Source organism: Phascolarctos cinereus, unplaced genomic scaffold (genome assembly GCF_003287225.1).
Source record: "Phascolarctos cinereus isolate Bilbo 61053 unplaced genomic scaffold, phaCin_HiC Scaffold_8;HRSCAF=390, whole genome shotgun sequence".
NCBI classification, from domain to species: Eukaryota; Metazoa; Chordata; class Mammalia; order Diprotodontia; family Phascolarctidae; genus Phascolarctos; species Phascolarctos cinereus.
In genome coordinates, this window is record NW_027556291.1 from 50,421,401 (window position 1) to 50,445,900 (window position 24,500).

Consider the following 24,500-nt stretch of genomic DNA (forward strand, 5'->3'; position numbering starts at 1 on the left):
CTGTGAATTTGGGTGGAAAAAAAATTACATCTTTATTTTCACTAATCTCTCTAATTAATTTACCATTTCCTTCAATTATTTAAAAATACGATACTCAAGGGAGGGTCCATACATAGGCTTTACCAGACTGACAAAGGGGTACATAATGCAAAAAAAAAATTAGTAACCCCCACTATATGAAAAACAGGTAAGAAAGAGTTACATTTATCATAATATACCAGCATCTCCCACATATTAAAATAAACAGATGCTAAACTCCACCTTAGAAGCAAAGATCTATGCAAAGGCAGAAAAAAGTCTTGAAAAATCTAGCACCTGTTTATGCTAAGGGCCCCCCAAGTTAGGATAGGACAATTTTTAGTATATGTAGCTCCCTTCCATGGAGAAATACTGGAAGCCCTACCAATAAGTACAAGGATAAACAAAGCAAACTAGTTCTAGAAATGCTAGTAACAAAGATAAAATTACACCAATTTCAGATGTCATGATGGTTTACTCAGAAAACATCACACAATCATATTTCTACATAATAATTAAAAACAGCTAGAAAAAAGAGAGAAATCTCATTCAAAATAACTTTGAAGCACAAAAATAGCTGGCAAGCCATCTACAAAGACACACTAGGTCTATATAATTATAAACTCAATAATACAAACTACTGAGAAAACCAGAAAACAATTCTTCAAAAATTATTACGTTTACACCAGGATCTCACACATATATGTACCACAATAAGCTCCTTAATGGAAATGCAACCTTGATAATTAAAGTTGGGGAGGGGATTCATTTTTTAATTTGCTCAGAAATCATAGATTTCCTCAGAAATGATTGATTTCCATATCTAAAGTAATTGGCATTGTCACTGATAATGTAAGGTATCCCTCCCCCAAGAGGAAAGGCTGTGAGGTCTCAAAAGTACCATAACATTTTCATTTTCAAGCTGTGTTTCTGCCTTTTACATAAAGAACTACACAAAACAAAAATGCAAATACCATTACCCTTAAACTGATTCTGTGTTTTGAGTCCTGTGCATCCATTCGACAAACATTTATTAATTCATCCCTCTTCCAACCTTCCATATCCTTGTCAGGGAGTACTCCCTGGTTTATAATCTCAGTGTCATCCTCAAGCCGTCACTCACTCTACAGATACTATCGGTTCCCCAATCTTGTCATTTCTACTTTCATGATATTTCCCACCAACAAAACCCCTTTTCGCTACTCACATGGCCAATGCTCTTGGTCAGGCCCTCAACACCTCATGCCAATGCTACTACCATCACCTCCTAATTGGTCGCCTTGTGTCAAGTCACTCTCTACTCCAATCCAGCCTTCAGTCAGTCACCAAAGTGATTTTGCCAAAGCATAGGGCTGACCACATCAACCCCTCTTACTCAAATTCCAGTGGCTTCCTATTGCCTCTAGGATCAGATATAAACTCCTCTTTTAAAGCCCTTCAAAACCTGGCACCCTTCCAACCTTTCCAGTCTTCTTATGCATCATTCCCCTCCATACCATACTCTTCCTCACACACAACACCCCATAAGCCCCCTCGATGCCTTTCACAGTTGTCTCCCATGTCTGGAATGCTTTCCTTCCTCCATTAGTATGTAAATTCCTTGAGGGCAAAGGCTTGTATATGCAGGACCCTGTACTGAGCACTAAGGGATATACAAAATTTCAACAACACAAGCTCCTTGCCCTCATTAAATTCCTAGAAGCCACAAATACAAAGAGCTAAACTACTAAATGTTATATGACAAGTGCATGAGAGAGGTCCAAAGCAAAATAGAAGTCATTATTAACTGGGGACTCAGAAATGGTATCATGGAACAAGTAGCATTTGTGTTATACTATAAGAGCCAGCTAGAATTATTACATGTTTGCTGAATGTAAATGCAACATGCAAAGAAGCCAAGGGAGGATGTTCCATGCATAAGGAATTCTGAGCAAAGATACTCAGGCAGCAAAGGGCAAGGTATGTCTTCAGTCACAGAGGAAATTCAATTTGGTAGGATCACAGAGTATGAATGGATAGGAAGACTATGAAGGGTGGAAAGGCAGGGGGTGGGGTGATAGATTCTGGAGGGCTTCAAATGCCAAGCAAAGGAGTTTGAACTTTACTTGTCAGACAGTTTGGGGGCCAATGAAGATTTTTGAGCAGAGGAGTGACATGAACAGATACCGAGAGGAGAGAGAATGGGGAATTTGTTGGTGAATTGCTATTGCGATGATACAGGCAGAAGGAAGAATTCTTACTTACACAAGGGACAGAGACCATAAAAGATCAAAGGACAATTTTGTTTTCACACCACCGAAAAGTTATTGCAAAAGCAAAATAAATATAGTTAGAATAAGAGGACAAAAAAGTGGGGAAAATCTTTACAACAATTTTCTTCTGACAAAGGTCTAATATCCAAGACACATAAAGAAGTGATACAAATATCTAAGAATAAAAGCCATTCCCCAACAGAGAAGTGGGCAAAATATAATGGAAATGTACTTCTCAAATTAAGAAATGTAAACAGTCAATGACCATATTTTTTAAAATGTTCCAAATCAGTAGGAATAGAAGACAAAATACAACATTTTCTGAGGTTCCACCCTGACATCCATCAGATCAGCAAAAATGATGAAAAGAAAACAGCAGTTGTTGGAAGACAGACACAGTAATGTACTGTTGGTAGAGCTGTAAACTGGTGCAACTATTCCAGAAAAATGTTTGAAACTGTACCCGAAATGTCACTAAAATGTACATACTACTATTAGGGATAAACTCCAAGGAGGTCACAGATATAAACTATTTAGGACAGCACTTTTTTTGGATCAACAAACTAGAAACAAAACAGGTGTTCATCAGTTGGAAAATGGCTGAATAAACTGTGGTATATGAAATTTACTTGATCTTGAGGCACTGCAAACTTTAGAGAAATAGAGAAAGACTTGCATGAACCAATGCAAAGTGAAGTGAACAAAATCTGAACAATTTACATGGTGGCAACAATAATAATATGGGGGGGGTACTTTGAAAGACCTCAGAACTCTGGCCAAGGTGGAAACCAATCACAACTTCAAAAGACTGATGATGAAACACACCAGCCACCTCTCATCAGAGAGGTCCAGAATGGGACAAAGCCAATGTGTTCATTTGTTTTGCTTGACTACACATTGTTACAAAGGAAGACTTTTCTTAGAATGTGGGAGGGAGGACATAATTAATGGGTAATAACAGACATGAATTAAAAAAAGCATCAATAAAACATTTTTAAATAGTGCCAACAGGTAGAAATGAGGGCTATATGAAAATGGGGGCAGCATAACTAGAGAGGAAGGTAGACATTGAAGAGATGCTATAGAGATTAGGGCTAAGTAAAGCCCTAGATCAATTACCAGGTTTAATTTTTTTTAAGTGAATCAGAAATGAGTTTTTACTTATTTTACTTTCACCTGGCAAAGTTATCTCAGTTACTTTCCAACAAACAAACCTTTACTAAAACTCTGGAAGTCCCAAACCAGTACCACTTTCCTCCTCTAGAAAAATACACAGGACTAAGTAGTGCAAAGGTCCTTAGTATCTGAAGACACAAAATGCACAACATAAAACCGAACAATCTTCTAAGCATTGTTTTGGCTGTAAGATCTTTTTCTGGAAGTATTCTCTAAGGAAACGTTAACTCTTGCTGGACTGTATTACACTATGGTTCTACTGTCATCTAATAGCATACCTCAAACCCAACATGAGATCAACAAGTAACAAGTACAGAATACCAGCCTATATTAGTAGAGTTCTCTTGTGGCATCTGAGCCTCCACAATGATCCTGTAAGGTAGAAGCATTATCTTCATTTTACAAATTTTACAAACTGGCCCACAGAAGGTTAGTAAGTTAGTAAGAGCCAGAACTAAAATCCAGGTCTTCTAAGTCCCCCCCCTCTACTACGTCACCTTAAAATGAAACAAATGTATTGGCTCTATACCAGTTCTCACACCACAAGACATATACCAATTGTTGACCAGGATGTTTTCTCTTCTTTTTCTACATAAACATACTGGTTTTAGCATCAAGAGATCAAATAAAAATCTGACTGCTTACTACAGCTTCAGCCTAATAGTATGTAACAGAGAAAATGGTTAAATAAAAGAATTCAACACCACCTTATATTCTCTATTTATATGCTTTACAAGAATGGCAGGTATAAATAGTAGTGGCCATAAGAGACACATATACCAGTGGGCAGAATGGGCTTTGTTGACCCTAACGTACTCAAAGTTGGATTTTGTTGCATAATAATGAAGTACATTAGATACATGTTTAAACATTAAGTTTTTAAGTCATTACTCACCTTATTTGTCTTCCACCATCTCTACCAAAGAAGTTCTTTAAAGCTTTACTTTCATTTACACCCACAGATGGCAGCTTTCACTCTAAGCCTTATTCACACACTATTGCAAACAGTGTTAAGTCCCAACCTGTGACAAAGACAATTATCTAAGTTTACTCTTTACTAACCTTATCACCTGCCAAAGGCCTTCTCTATTAAGTACAAACTTCAAAGGAAATGAACAAGTATTCACTAAGCTGTCATGTTCCTCCTGGATTTACTAATTGGGGATTTTTCTACCCAGAAAGACCAGAAGACACAGCTCTGAAGTCTGGCTCTCTGGCTTACAAACTTTGTGGCCCTGGGTACAGCATTGCAGCCTGTTTTCTCATCCAAAAGAAAAAGAGATAACACCTCACCTGCCTACAGTAGTTGTGAGGATCAAATGAGATAATACGTATGTAAAAGCACTTTTAAACCAATGAAGGTAAAAGATGATCATTTTGCCTTGAGTCAGCATTTTACAAGTCTAGTCTAACATTAGCAATATTTGTAATGGGACAAAGATATGAAGTTTCTACAAAAGTAAAAAACAATTAACTTCTGGGAAGTAGCAAGTATGTCAGTAACAATAAATAGATGCTAAAGAAATTTCATGAATAAGAGTCTGGCCAACAAAATGAAGACGAATACATTTGCTGAAGTCTGAGAGCAGCAAAATCTTTTTCAAAGAATGGTTGGATCAGTCTAATAAAACTAAGAAGGCTTTCAGCACTGCCTCATTTAGGTATTTTACTTTACTCTTTCCTACTGAATAAAGGGGCATTTGTTAAAACAAATGAAGAAATGCAGTTTCTCAATCTCTGAGTTGGAAGGCCCCTTAGTGCCCCATTAGGTTCCACCTATACCTCCAACAGAGTCCCCGCACAACTCACCAAGTAAGTGGTTCTTCAGCCTCTACCAGGGGTGTAGGGGTCTGTGATCTGATCACTGAGGGAAGTACTTGGCCCAAAGGTACAGATCAGAACCCGTCCATGCTCTCCCCATAAAACCTACTAACCTTCTTTTCTAGTCATACATTTCTCTGGCGATAAGTACACTCTTTCACATGCACAGTTCTCTAACTAAAATATGTTGTTGCAGCCTACTTACATCCATCATGCACTTCTCCGGATCCTGTAAACAGCCACTTTAATTCTTCAGCAGCTGTGTCCATTAAGTCTTACTCTGACTCTTCGGCTGGGATGCAAAGATGACTGTGGATTCTCAAAAGCAGAAAACAGCAGCCAAAGAACCTCTGGCAGCTTCTTCCATGCTGGAAAGGCTTCGAGCATGGCCCTGGAAACATACTAGGTCTGCTTTCTAAGAACACTATAAATAGGCTCATCACCAGTGCTGATCACTTGGTGAAGAATTCTTTGGCCTCGTCAACCCATGAAACAACAAAGCTACAAATAATTAGAAAATACAATAAAATGTTCGTATTTAAATGAAGTCTTCTAAGGGTTATGTAAAGCAATCTCTGAGGACATTAACTTTTTTGGCCCACCAGACCAATTTAACATGCCAAGATCAAAAACCACTACAAAATGTAAATCTGACTCGGTTTCAGGAATATATACTTTAAAATGAATTCAGACATTAATTAACTAATAAACTTCACATCAATATAAATTGGGCATATAAATAAAATGCTGAGAATACTAATGGAGCTACTTACAAACAAGTTACTCACTTTATAAGAGGAACTCAGAAGTAACAACAAAAGCACTGAAGAAGCCAACTGCCCCAGGAACAGTTGTTGTTATTGAGTTTTTTTTCCAAATTTAGGGTTGCCGTTAAAAATAAAAGGAGTTTTCACGTGGTAGTAGTAAGTCCAGTAGGGGAGAATTTGGCCCACAGCAAGGCAAGAAAAATCCATATAATTACCAATCATTTAGCCAAATAGCAACATGGACATATTTTAACTTCTGTGATTTCTTACCCAAGATTGATTCACAGGCTTAACTGACCAACTTCAGAATAACGCTCAAGATTATTTTCAGAATGAAACAAAAAAGATGAAATACTACCACATTTAACCAAAAGGGCCAAATTTGCTGTGTGGAACAGAATAGGTAATGCCTGGGCTTTCAAAAAAGTCAAGTAATGTAATTTGGAAAAAAAAAATCAGTGAATCCCAAAAATACTTCACTAAAAAGGACATTTTGACTAAAAGGATTTTTTATTGTTTAGCAAAAAGAAAGCCTTACTGACATTAAAAAAAAAATCTGTTCGCTATGCTTCCAATCATCACACTTGGTTTAAAACCAAACATTTCCTATTTGTATATGTAACTGAAAAAAGTATCTAAAATTTTAATGCAATAGAATTTTTTCTCCCAATTCTCATTTTAAAATTCCAGATTACATGAAAAGGCCATGGACATTTTAACATCAGGCTAGAAGCTTCCATTACAAGAATGATATTTTCAAAAATGAATTTGTTACTCATTTAATTTTATCTACAATATACAAAGTTGTAATACACAGTTATACACAGTTATATACAAGAGAAAACACCTAACGGCCTATTTAAATTATCTGAAATAAATGTGTTTTCACGGTGCTTTCATGTAGACATCAGGGTCTTCTCTTCTCCCTAAAGGAAAATAATCACAAAAATCTTAGAAATAAGATTTAAAAGCATTAAAAATATTTTTTAAAACCTCCAGTAATGGAATTTCCAATTATTCACACCATATATAGAGATACCTCCCTTACTTCAAATAAATAGTACTTAAATTTAACTCAGTTATAAGTTATGGAATACAACTGGAAAGATCAGGTAGCAAATTCATAAATTTGAGTTGTTTACATTTCTATTGTACAGAATTTTTATTGTTCAATTTTTAGATTTCAGCTCATCTATGAACCTATGTTCTTATTGTGGGATATAACATACAAAATTCAAATATTTTCATTTGCTTATCAACACTGCCTTAAATCAAGGCCAATCATCTTAATTTAAACAAAAGATTAACTCCGAGAATGGACAAATAACATGAATTTGATAATTGTGCTTCCCAAAAAAATATATTTGCCGCTATTCCCAGTCTTTAGCTATACAATTAATAAAAACAGCCTTGTGCAAGGGATATAACAATATACATCGGTGGAATAATAAAGACTACTTGCTTTAATTTACTCTACTACAATAAAGCCTTGTTAAACCTGAATTTGTGATCATGTGAACAGGCTAGCAATAACCTTTCCATCATCTATAGAAAAAGTAAACGTCAGCCCAATACCTTTCTGAATTATCACAACTTCCAAATTAGTGGGATCTCAATTAATGAGGCTAAATTGTGTTAGTCAAAAAACAGGAGAGGGAAAAAAAAGTTTAACGATGTGGGATCATAAATTTAGGAAATGTATCCATTGACTTCACTAACAATTCCTAGTAAGCTAGGACATTGAAAGCATAGCCTATAAGCATCCACATCTCTCAATACATGAAGCATCAATGAGGTAATCAATCCAATGTCATTTTTCAAGTAGAATTTCCATTGGGTCAATAAACTCAAATGATTTACATGCTAGAATATTAAAAGACCTACTTAACTATAGTTACAATACCTTGTACATTTCTAGGCGATGGTTTCTTTTCTACTGGATATTGTAAAGGTATTACAATGCCTTGATCTGGCTTCTGAAATGCTGAAATGAGATTTTTTATTTTCCGGAATAATCTTTTTTGTACCCCAGGTGCCGTCTGTAAAATAAAGGATCAAGCAGAGGATTCATCTAGCTAATAATGGTACAGGAGAGCCTACAAAAGAGGCTAAGGTTACTTATAGAGCTGATATTTGTGGTACCTGTTCAAATATTTGAAAACATAAAGAGAGGAAAACAATATTACTTTGGTTAGCTGAATTTTCCTCTGCAAGAACTGCTAATGAGCTATCATTTCAGTTCTCCCAAGGGTGGCATTAGTTTTCACATGCTCTTTGCTCACCTCCCTACCCTTCCTGCATGTTACCCATTATATATCCATAACCTCTAAGGATATATGGGCCATTACCCACAATAAATTCACCAATGGCGATGGTGCAGTTAAATATAGAAAAAACACAGATCTTATAGGTCATTAATGAAAACCCTAAGGAATAAAACCACAACAACATACAAGTTATGTGCCATTTCTCTGTGACATAAATGTTGTAGTATAGGCTTAGCTTTCATGATCTATCAATCTGCATGTCCTTCACGTTCCTAAACAATTTCCTCCTTCTTCCTTGAGAAACTCCTCTACCAACCTTAAATTGCATTCTCCTTGGACACATCACTGAGTCAAAATTCTTTCCATGCAATAAAAATGAAAGTATGCGTAAGGTGAGTTTTCTGTCCATATGTATTTTAAGAGATCGTTTTCCATGGATGACTACCAAAACAATACTCAGAACCTGCCATTGGTCCTCCTGCAGACACGCCACCAGCAATTAATTCTAAAAGCTTAGGATGTGAACCAAGCTTTATCCAGGAGCTCAAAACTGTCATTTTAATAGCATGAATATGATTTCTCTGAACAATGACTAGTTTTACAGCATGCTATCTTAGAGTTACTACTACTTGGGAGTTTTGAAGGTTGTGGGGGTGGGGGGAGGGAGTTGGGTATTCTTTTTGTTTTTTTAACTGGGGGGGACAGTGTAAATTTCTTTCAAAGAAACAAAAAGGTAAAAACAGAGAACTGTCATATCACCTTGATCATTCCTTATATTAGAAAAAGTGGATTTTTAAGTATCAAGATTAATTTTCTTTTACTTTCATGCTCCAAGTAAACTTCTAACTCTAGGTTGGTTTATATAGAGGAGAGCCTCAACATAAGCAGCTACAGAATTTCTCCTCCAACCCAGCTCAACCTGAACAAAACCCCTTCCTGGGCAATTCTATGGCGTGGAGGATCTCCCCTCCCAAACAATGCAGGTACCCAACAGGGACTGCTTTTGAATGCAAGTTAAGACATCCAAACTGTAAAAGTGGGGCCCTTTAAGCCCAATACTCTCACTCTTTTTCCTTTCCAAAGCACTTTCATATCTGTTGACTAATTTTATCCCGACAACCAACAGGCAGGGCAGATAGCATCATTCCCATTTTACAGATGAAGGAAGGTAGATGAGAAGGGACACAATAGATAGAGTGGCAAAGAAAGCACTAAAGCCCAGGTCTTTGCTTTTCCAAAGTAGCTCTTTTCATTCAGTTAAGTTAGCTCTAACAAAAACTGGAGTTCCCACCCAAATAACAGACAACCCACACTCTTATCGACATGGGAAAGATTTAAGACTATGCATGTTCTCAACTGTTCTTGTGGCTTATGGTACCATTATCAAGTAGCAACATCTTCTTCCCTGTGGTTACGTAAGAAAAGCAGTTAACTCTTGACTAGCCAAGCTAATGGAGAGATGCATAACAAGGATAATTAGAAAACCATTCCTATTTGTAGGCTACTATCCCTGAGTCAAACACCAGCTAACAGTTGAGCAAAACAGGCCAAGAAACAGTGAAGACGGTAGGGGAAATTCATTCTGGGTTAAAAATATACTGTAGCTAATCTACAGGTGAATACAATCCAGAGGCCTATATATAGAATTATTTCACTTATTGATGGTTTAATATCTTTTCACCAGAGGTCAGCAGATGGGAAATAAATGTACTAGGGCCATGATCAAGCCAATGATGCCAATCTCTAACACCAAATACTAAGGATATTTGTTTTCTACGTTTGATGTGAACCCACATTCTAATGTGAAGTCATGTTCACCCTTTAAAAAAATGCTACATCACCACCCCATATTCCTAACACACTTTTTATGTTCACAAAAGTACTGTCATTTTTTTCTACCTTAAGGGAAAGCTAAATCACTGCTCCAAAAAATCAATGGAAATCTTGTACTCATTTAATACATTTCAAAAACAGAAGGCATAAGAATTTCACTAACACTCCCAAATCTTGGTGCTGAGCTAATTAAATGGGATTCATATTTGCATATCCTCCATATAGTCAGATCTCAATTATCCAATGAAAATTGTTTGGCCCTCAGACTATCTTCTTCCTTCCTATCCAGGCTTCGGGAACACTTCCCCCAGTCAAATGGCATATGCTGTGGGAATGTAAACTAGTTTAACAATCACAGCAGCAGAAACTTGGGAAGGGAGAAATAACTGGGGGAGAAAACTCAGAGCATGCCTTCCAAAAACCAACACATAAAGGTTTCTTTGGATTACCTGCTATTTCGGGATAATCCTCTGCCACTTCCATTCCATTAGAGCAAATAATTGAAATTGAACTACATTATTCGGTGTTAGAATATGCCAGACTTTCTTGTTTAATGGACCTTCTCCCCATTAGCATCATGAAAAGCACAGCGGAAAACAAGTTGAAAGCAAAATGTCCTTGACCCAGAAGCATTTTCCGCCACACATGAATAATATGTGTTACACATGCCACAATTACTAATGTCATGATAATTAATTTTGCAAACTTCTCTGCAGAGATGATCCTTTAAAAGGCAAAAATAAGTTCTTACTGGAAATCATGAAGTTTGTGTGACAATATTAGCTTCCTTGATGATAATATCACAACTTTTTTTAAACTTACACTAACATTCATCTTGGTTGTATTTAAAATTCCTCACATTATGTTAAGGCCTAAAGAATTAAAAAGTTTCAAATGTATCTCATATTTTAAAATTTTATTAACTGGGAATAAGTTGTATGATTAATAACTAAATTCATACAAAATCTCAAAAATAATTATTTAAATACATACAGAACTGAACAGTTTACCAAAATGTCTTTAAATTCATAATATTTTTTATTCAATTTTCTCTTCCCCATCACCATTTCTTCCTTTATCCCTATTCTTTGTCATCTCTGCATAATAGATTTTATCACTAAGGAAGACAGTAATACACATTAAGCAGGATCATGCCTAGAGCCAACACACAAGTGTAGCAAAATAATAATAATAATAATAATAATAAGCAATCTATAAATAAGTTTATTCAAGTGTTAGTGTGTGCAAATAGCTAATAATAAGCTACTTTGATAAGCAAGGGGGACTGTTACAAAGGTCAGGAGCCCACAAAAGCATTTGTGATAGATTTTTCAGTTCTTGAATATTCTTTGTAACCGCATCAAAAAATCACTGGTAATATGAGATACCATGCTTGCAATGTGTTAACGAGTCCTACGTACCCAGAGTGTCTATCTATAGTCTACCCAACCTTCCTGTCTCATTTCAAGACTTTGCTCTTTCATGAAGTCTCATATGGCATAGAAGGATGGTGTTCTGCATCAGAGGCCCCACAATGGATGAAATCATGGTTCTACCAAATATTTTATCACTCTATTGTTTCAAAGGAATTGATCTTGTCTACCCAGTGAGATCACAGGTTCCAGGGCAGGAGACCATACTCTCTCATATCTCACAATATCAGTATCAACCTGGGCACATAGTAGGCTCTCAATAAATATTTTCTAATTTATTTTACCTATATATTTCATATCTGCTTTGTATTTGGAACTTTCTGAATCAAAGAAAGAAAAGAAAATCTGATATACTTTTTTCTCAATTTCATATCCTTCCTCAAAATTGGGTAGGTGAATTTTGAATCAGTACTAAATAATAATAAGTTAGTGCCTCTGGAGGCTTCTTAATGATATACAAGCATTTTTTAATTTCACTACTACAATGATGTTATCATACAGCTGTGCTACGGTAAATTGGTTCTGAAAAATGTTTTGGTGCCATGTGATTCAACCACTCTTGGGTAAAAATAATCTCAATTCCATACATATCATTACCTCCCACAGTAAGCATAAATAAAAGAAAAAAACTCTATACCTCAGCACTCCAAGAACCTGTTTCTGACTGGGACACTCGGTAGGTATAAATGTAACCTTGATACCTGTGAAAGAATAAATTCCCATTACTGAAAAAATTCAAACACACATGTGGCCTATATCTGAGGGTGAAATCTAAACATTTTGCATACTGATGAATGAACTTTGCCTTCAAACCACTGAGTTCTTGGGAAAGGGGGAGTTATCACAATCAAATCTGACTCATACAACATTATGACTAGAGAAAATTTCAGTGATCATCTAGTCTAACTTCTCTTACTTTATAAATGAAACAGAGGCACAGATTGTGAAGTGACTCACCCAAGGTCACAAAGCTAATGATAGATCTAAGACTTAATTCCAGGTCTCTTAATTCTTTCTCCTCTACCATACTACCTTATGTCTATGATTTATGCCAGATAACAACAATAACAACAACAATAGCTAGCATTTGTATAGTGCTTTACAAAGTACTTTACATGTGTTATTTACTCTTCACAGCAACCCTATGAGGCAGGTGTTATTATTATCATCATTATACAGATGAGGAAACTGAGGCCGAGGGAGGTTAAGTGACTTGGCCAGGGGCATACAACTATTAAGAGCCTGAAGCAGTATCTGAATTCAGCTCTTCTTGCCTCCAACTCTGACATTCCATTCATTGTCACCTAGCTCCCCTTATATAATTTACAGTATTTTATATTTTAAAATATATTTTATTAATATCTTTTGTTTTTTAATCACCTAGATATCCTCTTCTCTCTTCCCTTCCTCCCAGAAAGCCATTCCTTATAAAAAAAAATTTTTTTAAAAGAAAAAAACGAAGAAAAATTAAGCAAAACTGATCTGTTAATCAAAAAGCCTTCATTTTTATACGCAATGCTCTATACCCATGGACCCCTTCACCTCTAAGAAGTGCAATGAGGTGTCTTTTCATCTCTCTTATTGGAGGCTAAGTTTGTTCTTTATTTTTGCAACATTTTGCAATAATTTTGTGACATTCATGTTCAACTATTTGTATTTTGTGTATATCATTTATCTGACTCTGCTTACTTCACTTTGCATCATTTTATACATCTTTCCACGCTTTTTTAGTTGATAGTATTTTTAAAAATGTACTGGTGGCTAATTTTAACCTCCTTCCACACCTCCAAAGAGTTCTTCCTCATGCAAGAATTCCCATTCCTAAGGCTAAGTTATTTCTACTTAAAAGACTTATAGTCTACTTATAGGCACAGTAAAGCTTAATATGAATTACTTGGAAAATTAAGAAAAATAATGAATTCTAGTTTTAATGAAATGTAGTTTCCACTAATTTAGTAGCTTAAACTGCAAAGTCTTCCCAGATAGAAGTATTTCTTAAAGTACACATGGCCCTGAATAAGTATAATTTGTATTAAACATATTAACTGTGAAAATGGGGCACCACCAAAGTACAGACTGCTTAGTCTGGTCTATTAAGTTGGACAAACATTCTCCCTTTACTATTGCTTACTTGGTATGAGAATCTTCAATCCAAATTATTTGGGAGAAATTAATGAGATCTAAATTAGAGTGTTATTTATTTCATGAGTATTCTGATCACTCATCACTGCCTTAAGTATTAGCCAACCAACATTTGGGTTTTAGCTGGAACAAACACTTTAAATGCATGCTGATACAACACAGTGAGTTTATTTCGATGTACAAAAACAGAAAATACCGAACCACTTCATAAACACAAGGTCATGCTCAGTGACTCACTGTTACATCTATTTCAAGGCCTGCTCTTCCTAGCCTCCACTTTTTAAATCCTCTTCAACCTAGTTCCTCACCCCAGCACTCAACTGGAACTGCCTTGTCAAAGTTAATAATGACGCACTGTCAAATGCATGGCCTTCTCCTCCATTCTTATCATCCCTCTTGACCTCTCTATAGAGGCAGACACTGCTGAACACTCACTCTCCTCCCGCACACTCTTCAGGATCTATTTCAGACCACATGACACCACTCTCTCTAGGATCTCCTCCTACCCACCAGGCCTCTCCTTCTCAGTCTCCTTTGCTGGTTCATCACCCATATCATCTCTAACTGTGAGTTAACAACAATCTCTATACTGTTACTCAGTGACCTCACCAGCTCCCAAGGGCTCCATTATCTCTAAGTATATGACTCCCAGCTCCACATAGCCAGTCCTGGCCTCTCTCCAGTTTCACACTCCCAACTACCTACTGGATATTTCAGACTCCCTTCTCTAATTCATATTCCATACAACTGCCAAAGTAATTTTCCTAACTCTAGTCATGCCATTTTCCAATTTTGATAAATTCCAATGGTTCCCTATTACCCTTAGAATCAAATATAAACTCCCTTATTTGGCATTTAGCACTCATCCCAATGGCCCATGTAGTCTTTCCTTCCTTATTACACATTACTCCTGGTCCACACACTCTATATCCACTCCAGTAATACTGGCTTTCTTGACATTCCTCACACAAGACCTCCTACCTCTTAACCCATTCCTCTGCACTGGCTATCCACCATGTCTGGAGGGGCTCTACTATCACCACTTCCTATATCCCCCCATCTCTGGTTTGTTTCAAGACTCTACTCCATACTTTTTGTGGCGGCAAAGAACTAGAAAAATAAAGTAGATGCCCATTGATTTAGGAATAGCTAGATGGATTGTGAGAGAAGAATATAAAGGAATATTACTATACTATAAAAAATGATGAATATGGTGAATACAGAGAAGCATGGAAAGCCTTATATAAACGTATGCAAAATAAGGTAAGCAGAACCAGGAAAACAATATACATAAAAATGCCATCAGAAATAGAAGCAACAACAAAAAGTCTCTCCTCACTTAACTGTACCTTCCAATCAGCTCCCAACGTGATTTTCTTAAAACAGAGGTCTCTCCTCAACTCAACAAACTCCATTGGCTTGCTATTATTACCTCCAGGTTCAAATACAGGTTCTCTGCTTGGCAATTAAAGTTCTTTATCAGCTACCTTTCCAGTCTTTCCTTTCCATCCATTCCACACTCTATGATTCAACTATACTGGCCTATTTGCTGTTTCTTCAGCATTATTCTCCACTTTGTCATTTTATGAAATGTCTAGAATGCTGCCCCCTCATCACCTCAGCCTCTTAGTTTCCATGACTTCCTTGAAATCTCAGCTCCAACCCGACCTCCTCATGCTCCCAGCTACTAGTACCTTCCCCTCCAAGACTGCCTGCTATCTAGTCTTTTCATATCTTGTATGAAAATCTAGTTATTTATTGAGTGTTAGTTATTTAGTTACTTAACTAACTTCACCTAGTTATTTACATGTGGTCCCCCTCATTAGCATATGAGCTCCTCAAAGGCTAGGCTTGTTTAAGGGGCAGCTAGGTGGCACAGTGGATAAAGCGCCGGCCCTGGATTCAAGAGGACCTGAGTTCAAATCTGGCCTCAGACGTGTAATAATGCTTACTAGCTGTGTGACCCTGGGCAAGTCACTTAACCCCATTGCCTAGCCAAAAAAAAAAAAGAAGGAAAAAAAAAGGCTAGGTTTGTTTGAATCTTTCTTTTTATCTCCTGTGATGTGCCTGACACATAGTAAATGCTTAATAAAGGTTTTTGCTTGAATGAAAACAATAAAAATTGAATACTATAGAATTAAACTAACCAAGCCAGTCCCCTAAGAAGAGATATAAGAAAGCACTTCATCCCCTCTACTTTTGCAAAGATGTGGAGCTATGGACATGGAACACCATACTGAACATCCGACTTTTTTGATGTATTGGTTAGTTAGTTTTGACAAACTGTTTTTTCCTTGTTTTCCCATTTTTTATGAGGGGTGGTTCTGGGGAGGAGAAGGGAGAGGAGGAAGACATATACTGGGAAGTATAGTTGACTTTTAAAACAGCAATAAAAATTTATTTGAAAAAAGACTCAGCTCTATCTACATAAGTAGATAGATGCATGTGCATGCTTCCTCCACATGAGCAATGTAAAGCTCCTTGAGGGCAAAAACTATTAATGCCCGGCATAAAGTAGGCACTTTAAAAATGCTTGTGGATTGACCAGTAATGACATTTAGACTAAAATCCTATGAATGTGTAAAATTAACTCCTACACCATGAATCAATATCCATTGCTATAAATTACTTAAGTGTTAAAACATGTTTCTACCATTGACCAAAAGGCTTTTCAGTTCAGAAAACATGTGTAGCACATGTGTAGTTAGCTGACATTTGACACTGGCTAGAGTGCCAACTGAATCACCATCTCTTATTCTAGGAAGTACTTCCTTCTTGGTACAATGCTATATTGAGCACTAATTTTTTTTTTAATTTATCAAGAATGCTACATCTAGATAAATACTAAAGTCCTTTGTGTAATCCTTATTTTGCTCTTAAAAGTATAACACCCATACTAAATTTTAAAATGAAATCTTATCAGAAATAAGGCAAGAGTTTTGATTCCCATTTTCCAATACGGAAGCTTGAAATTCAAACAAGCAAATTGGGGTCAAGAAACAACTCCATTCTATTTCCCTTAGAGGAAGTGATTAGAGGAAATAATCCTGTCTTATTAACCTGGAAAGGAGGGATTTTAAATTCTCAGAAGGGATGTGACTAGAATAAACATAGTAAATTTTCCATTTGTAAAAGAGTAAGTCTCTAACAAAAAAACAAAAAAACAAAAAAAAGGACGACAATGAATTGATTTTCCTATAAAGACAGCTCTGATTAATCAAATGAATTAGTCTGTTTCCTAACAAATGAATAGGATCTTATCTTTCTTTCAGTTAAGCAGGAACTGGATTACCACTTCTAAAGTTCTTGCTTTCTTCAATCTCTGAACTTGATTTCAATACTTCAGAAAACTTTTCACAAGTAACACTTCTATTATTAACAAAGTTCCTAGCCCCTCAAATGTGTCAATGAGTAAAAATTGTTTCAACAATCCCTCTAAAAGCTGTTTGGTTCTACTTTCCTTTTCAGCTGAAATAGCTAAACAAAGAATATCTCATACAAGAGCAACTCTCACGTGTAGCACTGACCCGAGTGTGGACAACTGGAATCCAGAGAAAACTCCCAAACCTCATTTTGGTCTCTCGGTGGCAATTCTGCTGCTACATGACTGGCTTCCCCCAGCACATGGAGAGCTCACTTAGAACCACACAAGAACAGAGCTGAAAGCTCCCCTACTTCATCCTACAGACTAATTGCAGGAAGGAAACTGAAGGGAACTGACTCTCCCTAGGGGGTAAGAGCCATGCATTGAAGCTGAGTTTTCAGTTCTTAGCTACCACAGGCTTGGCTGCCTCTCCATTTCTATGCCACTTTCCCTTTATATATAACCTCTATATATAATATATATTCCCCTTCATATATATATATATATATACACATATATATATACACACACACACACACATATATACACATATATACACAAATATATATATTACACCTTTACATATAAAAATATATATTCCTATATATATATATGTGTGTGTGTATATATACAGGTATATATATATATTTAACTGATGCCATGCTGGGAATAAAGACTCATGCAAATACTGCCTAGCACAAACCGGAAAATCATATATTACTAAGTACAAAATGGATAATGGTTTGTTGTTGCTTTGTTACTTTTCACTTCCTTTCTCCTTAAACCTCAGTTTCCTCATCTGTAAAGGAGAGGCCTAGACTAATCCCTGAGATTCCTTTCAACTCTAAAACCTCAGGCATAAAACAATTATTAAAGTTGTATTGATTTTACTGAGAACTGTACACCTCATCCAGTAGAAATGCTATGAAGGGCACAGTCCAAAGCAATTTCCAGAGGACACTCAGGAGAAGCATCAATAGGTCTATATGGGCCACAAGTTCGAAAACCAGTCCTTTGCTAAGGAGGTGAAGGTACAAACAGCTGTCTCCACCACAGCCCTTTATTTGGTCACCCAGATCCCTCATACTAACTCAGTAGGGTTCTATCATTACAACAAACACAGTCAACAACTGTCTACTTTAGTGGCAAGGTTTCATAGGTTGCCTTTCCTCAAGTAATCGTCAAAACCAAACCTGGTATTTTAATGGGGGCGGAGGGCACAACGGGTTTATTAGCATTCTATCTGATTAGGTGAACAAAATAAGCTTTATTTCCTTAAGCCCATGCCAAATAAAGTCCAAATCTATACTGGGTCTCAAAAGCAAATCAGTTTAGGATTAAAAACTCAAAGGTTGCCACAAATAAAAGTGGATAACTAGGAAATGATGCTGTTTCTCTTGGAGCAGAACATTTATCTTTCTTCTTGGATTTTACTTTTATTCATATTAATGAGTGCATTTGATCAACTAAAAGTAGAAAAGATGACCAGAGTGGGGCTTTAGCCCTTCTCGAAATGTGCTCTCCAGATAAGGAAGCCTAAGATTAAAAACTGGATCCCAATATCTTACTGGCAGATGAGAAGTGGGATGGTATCTGTTTAAACAGACTTTTCCCTTTCAAAGCTAAATCCATTCTATCACCTTTAGCAGCTGCTCTCCTCCTATATTTCTAAACTTACTCTACTCTTACACTCCTTTTCCTTTTCTCTTATTCTCGATTCGACACAAACATTTATCAAGTACTGAAGGCCCTGTCCTGGATACTGGGGGCAGAAAAATGAAATCAGACATCATCCCTCATTCTCTCCTCCTTTACTCCAGTCTCTGACAAAAAAAAATAGCCCTTTTCACCATGGCCAACCCCACTAAAATGTATCTCTGATTCCATCCCTTCCTGTCTTCCACTGGCAAACCACTACACCTCCTGGAATGATCCCCTTTCTTTCACTAATCTGGAATCTAGTCCATCTACTTGGTTCTTTCTCTATCTTATTCATGCCCAAGCATCTAACATCCTTAAAAAACTCTCACTGGACTCCACTATCCTCTTAAGCTATCATCCCATCTCTCCTCCTTTTCACAAGCCCAAAGCTTGGTGGAGAAAACTTCACAGAACAAATCCCTTTAATAAAAGGATTTGTTCTGTAAAATCTGGACACAATCAAAAGGCCACACCCAAGGGCCAAGAAGGCCATGTATGGACTCAAGGCCGAAGGTTCCGCAACCCTGGCCCAAGCCCTGTCAAAGCTCTTGACACTCACTGCTCTCCTCCTTATTTTTGAAACTCTTTGCAATATGGCTTCCTACCTCATCACTCAACTGAAATTGTTCTCTTCAAAGTTACCAAGAATCTTACAATCACCAAATCTAATGGCCTTTCCTTAATCTTCATCTTCTCAACTTCTCTCTTTTGATACCTATGACCACCATCCCCTCCTGAATCAGGAGCAGCAGCTAAGAAGCACCATGGAAAGAGCACTGGGCCTGGAAGACTTGAGTTCAAATCCAGCTTCAGACACTTATTGTGTGACCCTAGGCAAGTCACTTAACTGTCTGCCTCAGTTTCCACAACTGTAAAAAAGGACAATAATAAAAGTATCTACTTCCCAGGACTGCTGTGAGGCTCCAACATGACATACAGTTTTTTAAAGCACAGAGAATTTTGTATTCTTTTTTTTTCAGTTCCAAATTCTCTTCCTCCTCTTGCCCTTTCCCCCACACAAAGAAAAGCCAAGAAAACAAACTATAACAAGTATGTATAGTCATGCAAAACAAATTTCCCCATTAAACACATTCCAAAAAAAATAGAAAACAGAAAAAGAAAAAAATACGCTTCAATGCTGAACAGCATGTTTCATCAAGAGTACACTGGAATTGTGTTGGGTCATTGTGTTGTTCAGAGTTACTAAGTCTTAATAAGTTGATTATCTTTACAATATTGCTCTTATTGTATATATTGTTCTCTTAGTTCTGCTCACTTCACATCAGTTCATTCAGGTCTTCCCAGGTTTTTCTGAAACCATCTTCTTCATCATTTCTTCCAGCACAATAGTATTTCATCACATTCAGATACCACAATATGTTTAGCCATTCTCCAATTGATGGGCATCCCCTTCAGGGTCTAATCCTTTGCCAATATGAAAAAGCTGCTATAAATACTTTTGTACATATGGGTTCTTTTCTTCTTTCTTTGATTTCATTGGGGTAGAGACCTAGGAGCAGTATTGCTGGGTCAAAGGGTATGCATAGTTCAATAGTCTCTGGGGCATAGCTCCAAACTGCTTTTCGGAATGGTTAAGGGGCAGCTAGGTGGCGCAGTGGAGAAAGCACGAGCCCTGAAGTCAGGTGAACCTGAGTTCAAATCTGCCCTCAGACCAAATACTTGACACTAGCTGTGTGACCCCTGGGCAAGTCACTTAACCCCATTGCCTAGCAAAACAAAACAAAACAGAATGGTTGGACTAGTTCACAGCTCCACCAAGAATCCATTAACGTACCTGTTTTCCCACATCCCCTCCAACATTTATCATTTTCCCTTTTTTGGCCTGTTAGCCAATCTGATGGGTGTGAGGTGGTACATGAGAGTTGTTATAATTTGGATTTCTCTAATCATCAGCGATTTAAAGAATTTTTTTCATATGGCTATTGATAGCTTTGATTTCTTCCTCTGAAAACTGCCCGCTCATACACTTTGACCATTTCTCAATTGAGGAATGGCCCTTATTCTTGTAAAATTGATGCAGTTCCCTACCTGAAAAATGAGACCTTTGTCAGAGAAAGTTGCTACAAAGATTTTTTTCCCCAGTTTCCTGCTTTTCTTCTCATTTTAGCTATACTGGTTTTGTTACTGGAAAACTCTTCCCATATCCATAGATGTAAAAGGTAATTTCTTCCCTGAACCACTGATTTGCTTATGTCACCCTTTATGTCTAAATCATGCACCCATTTTAATCTTATCTTGGTATATGATGTGAGATGTTGCTCTTCTCTATACCTAGTTTCTGCCAGACTGCTTTCCAGTTCTCTCACCAGTTTTAGTGAAATAGTAAGCTCTCGCCCCAATAGCTATGATCTTTAACTGTATCAAACACCAGGTTACTTTTTTGTTTGCTTCTGCATATTGCGTAATTAATTAGCACAATATACCTCTCATGTAGTAGGTGCTTAATAAATGTTTACTGTTTGATTAATCTGTTCCATGATCAACTTATTTCTTGTTGAGTGTCAAATTGCTTTGAGATGTAGTACTGTTATGCCCCCTTCCTTCCCGTTTTTTCCCACTGATTCCCTTAATATTTTTGTTCCTCCAGACAAATTTTATTATTTTTTCCCAACTATAAGAAATAATTCTTTGGTAGTTTGACTGGTATGAGACTGAATAAGTAAATTAATGTAGGTAGTATTGTCATTTTTGTTATATTGTTTTGTCCTGCCCATGAGCAATTAATATTTCTCTAATTATTTATATCTGTCTTTATTTGTGCAAAGTTTATATGTTTATATATATATATATTTGTATGTATAATTGTGTTCATTTAATTCCTGTATATGTTTTGGCAAGTAGACTCCCAAATATTTGATAACATCTGTAATTGTTTTAACTGAAATTTCTTCTTTTCTCTCTTCCTGTTGAATTTGTTAGTAATACATAGAAGTGATGATTTGTATGGGCTTATGTTATATCCTACAACTTTGCTGAAGTTGTTAATTGTTTCAATTAGTTTTTGAGTTGAGTCTCTTAAGTTCTCAAGAACCGTCACAATATCTGCAGAAAGTGAAAATTCTGATTCCTCATTGACTATGCTTGTTCCTTCAATGTTTTTGTTGTCTTATTGCTATACCTCGCATTCCTAATATAATACTGAAGAGCCATGGTGATAATGGACATCCTTGCTTCATTCCTGACCTTCCTGGAAAGGTTCTAGCTTATCCCATTACAGATAGTGCTTGCTCTTGGTTTTAGATACTCTTTATCATTTTGAGGAAAGCCCCATTTATTCCTATGTTTTCTAGTGTTTTTAACAAGAATGGGTGTTGTATTTTGTCAAAAGCCTTTTGTGCATCTATTAAAATAATCAGGTGATTGCTGCTGCTTTTGTTATTGGTATGATCAATTATTTGTACAGTTTTTCTAATACTGAACCAGCTCTGTATTCCTGGTCGTAGCATATGATCTTTTGATATATTGCTGTGGTATCCTTGCTAGTATTTTATTTTAAATTTTTGCATCAATATTCATTAGGGAAATTGTCCTATAATTTTCCTTCTCTATTTTGACTCTCTCTGGTTTATGTACCAAGATCATATTTGTATCGTAAAAGAAATTGGATAGGACTCCTTTTTTACTTATTTTTTCAAACAGTTTATATAATATTGGAATTAATTATTCTGCAAATGTTAGGTAGAATTTGCTTGTAAATCCAAATGCTTCAGGCTTTTTATTTTCTTAGGGAGCTCATTTAGGGCTTGTTCAGTTTCTTTTTTCTAAGATATGGCTATTTCAGTATTCTTCCTATTCTGTTAATCAGGCCAATTTGTACTTTTGTAAATATTCATCCATTTCATTTAGACTGTCACTTTTGTTGGCATATAGTTGAGCAAACTAGCTCCAAATAATTGTTTTTATTTCCTCTTCATTGGTTGTAAATTAACCTTTTTAATTTTTAATATTGGTAATTTGGTTTCCTTCTCCTTTTTATCAAATTAGCCAATAGTTTATATATTTTGTTGTTTAAAAAAAAAAACAAAACAAGATCCCAATTAGGAGCTGAACAGTTGTATTATTATTTATATCTATTTACTTAAATATTTTATTCTAGCTTTATGAGTTCAACAGTTTGGTTTCGCTTTTTGCTTTCAACTTCTCTTTTTGATTTTTGATTCTTTGATTTTTCGGACTTCTATTTTGGTATTAATAGGGGTTTTTAATTGGTTTTTTCCTAGGCTTTTTTAGTTGCACGCCCAATTCAATGATCTGCTCTTTCTCTCTTTTACTGATGTAAGTGTTTAAAGATATAACTTTTCCCTAAGCACTGCTTTGGCTGTATCTCAAATTTTGATATGCGATCTCATCAAAATTATCTTTGATGAAATTACTGTTTTATGACTTATTCTTTGACCTATTCATCCTTTAGAATTGGGTTGTTTAGTTTCCAGTTAATTTTTAATCTATGCTTCAAAAGCCTTTTGTTGAATGAATTTTTTGTTGCATTATGGTCAGTAAAAGATGTATTTAATATTTCTGTAACTCTGCATTTGATTGTCAGGTTTCAACACCCTATACATGGTCAACTCTTGTGAAGGTGCCATGCACAAATGAAAAAAAGGTATACTCCTTTCAATTCTCATTCAATATTCTCCCAACTTCTCTCATATCTATTTTTTCTAAAATTTTATATATCTCCTTAACTTCTTTATTGTTAATTTTACAGTTAGATTTATCTAGATCTTAGAGGGGTAAACTGAGGTCTTCCACTAAAATAGTTTTAATATCTATTTCCTCCTGTCATTCATTTAACTTTTCCTTTAATAATTTTGATGTTATACTGTTTGGTGCATGTATGCTCAGTATATTCATTATCTATGGTAACTTCAAGCAAAATGTAGTTTCTCCGTATCTTTTAATTGTGGGGGGGGTTTCTTTTTTCTTTTGCTTTGGCTGAGATCATCACTGCCAGCTCTGCCTTTTTCACTTCAGTTGAAGTATAATAGATTCTCTTTCAACCCCTTATTTTGACTCTGTGTATCTTTGTTTTAAGTGTGTTTCTTGTCAATGGCATATCCTTGGATTCTAGCTATCAATCCATTCTGCTATCCTCTTCTATTTCATGGGCAAATTCATTCTAGTCACATTCACAATTATGACTGCTGAAGAACTACGGAGTTTGAGTGCAGTTTGAAGCATACTCTGCTCTTTTTTCCCCTTGTTTTGCTCCCTCTTTCTTGTGGTTCCTCCTATTGGTTCTAATTCTTCTTTACAACATGACTAATGTGAAAATGTGTTTAATAAGAATTTATATAGAGAGCCTATACCAGATTGCACGCTGTCTTGGGGAGGAAAGGGAAGAAACTTTAAACCTCAAAAGCTTATGAAAGTGATTGTCAAAAACTAAAAATGAATTAATTTTTAAAAATGAAAAATGGAAAAAAGGGGAAAAAATATGACTGCTGTATATTTCCTGCCATCCTATTGTGTTATACTTGCACTTCTCTCTTTTTTTTTTTTACCTCACCTTCTCCTCAAAAATCTGTTTTGCTTCTGACTACTGCCTCCCTTAATCTACTTTTCCTCTTATTCTGACCCTACTTTATTACACTTTTTACCTCCTATTTCCCTGTTGGGGTAAGATGAATTTCTGTACCCAACTGTATGTATGTATATTCTTCCCTCCTTGAATCTCCAATAGACCTAGTGAGGATAAAGTTCTG

General features: G+C 36.1%; 1 protein-coding gene across 1 annotated transcript in view; it reads right to left on the bottom strand.

Moving 5' to 3' along the window:
- The window catches only part of SH2D1A (SH2 domain containing 1A), a 51,456-nt gene that overhangs the window by 7,035 nt on the left and 19,921 nt on the right, over positions 1-24,500 (bottom strand). Inside the window, exons 3-6 of the mRNA XM_020976352.2 lie at positions 12,205-12,268; positions 7,938-8,073; positions 5,473-6,960; positions 4,342-4,468 (exon numbers count right to left, since the gene is read on the bottom strand). Of these exons, the coding sequence (XP_020832011.1) occupies positions 6,920-6,960; positions 7,938-8,073; positions 12,205-12,268 (241 nt within the window). The 3' untranslated portion in view covers positions 4,342-4,468; positions 5,473-6,919. The remainder of the gene's footprint in view (positions 1-4,341; positions 4,469-5,472; positions 6,961-7,937; positions 8,074-12,204; positions 12,269-24,500) is intronic.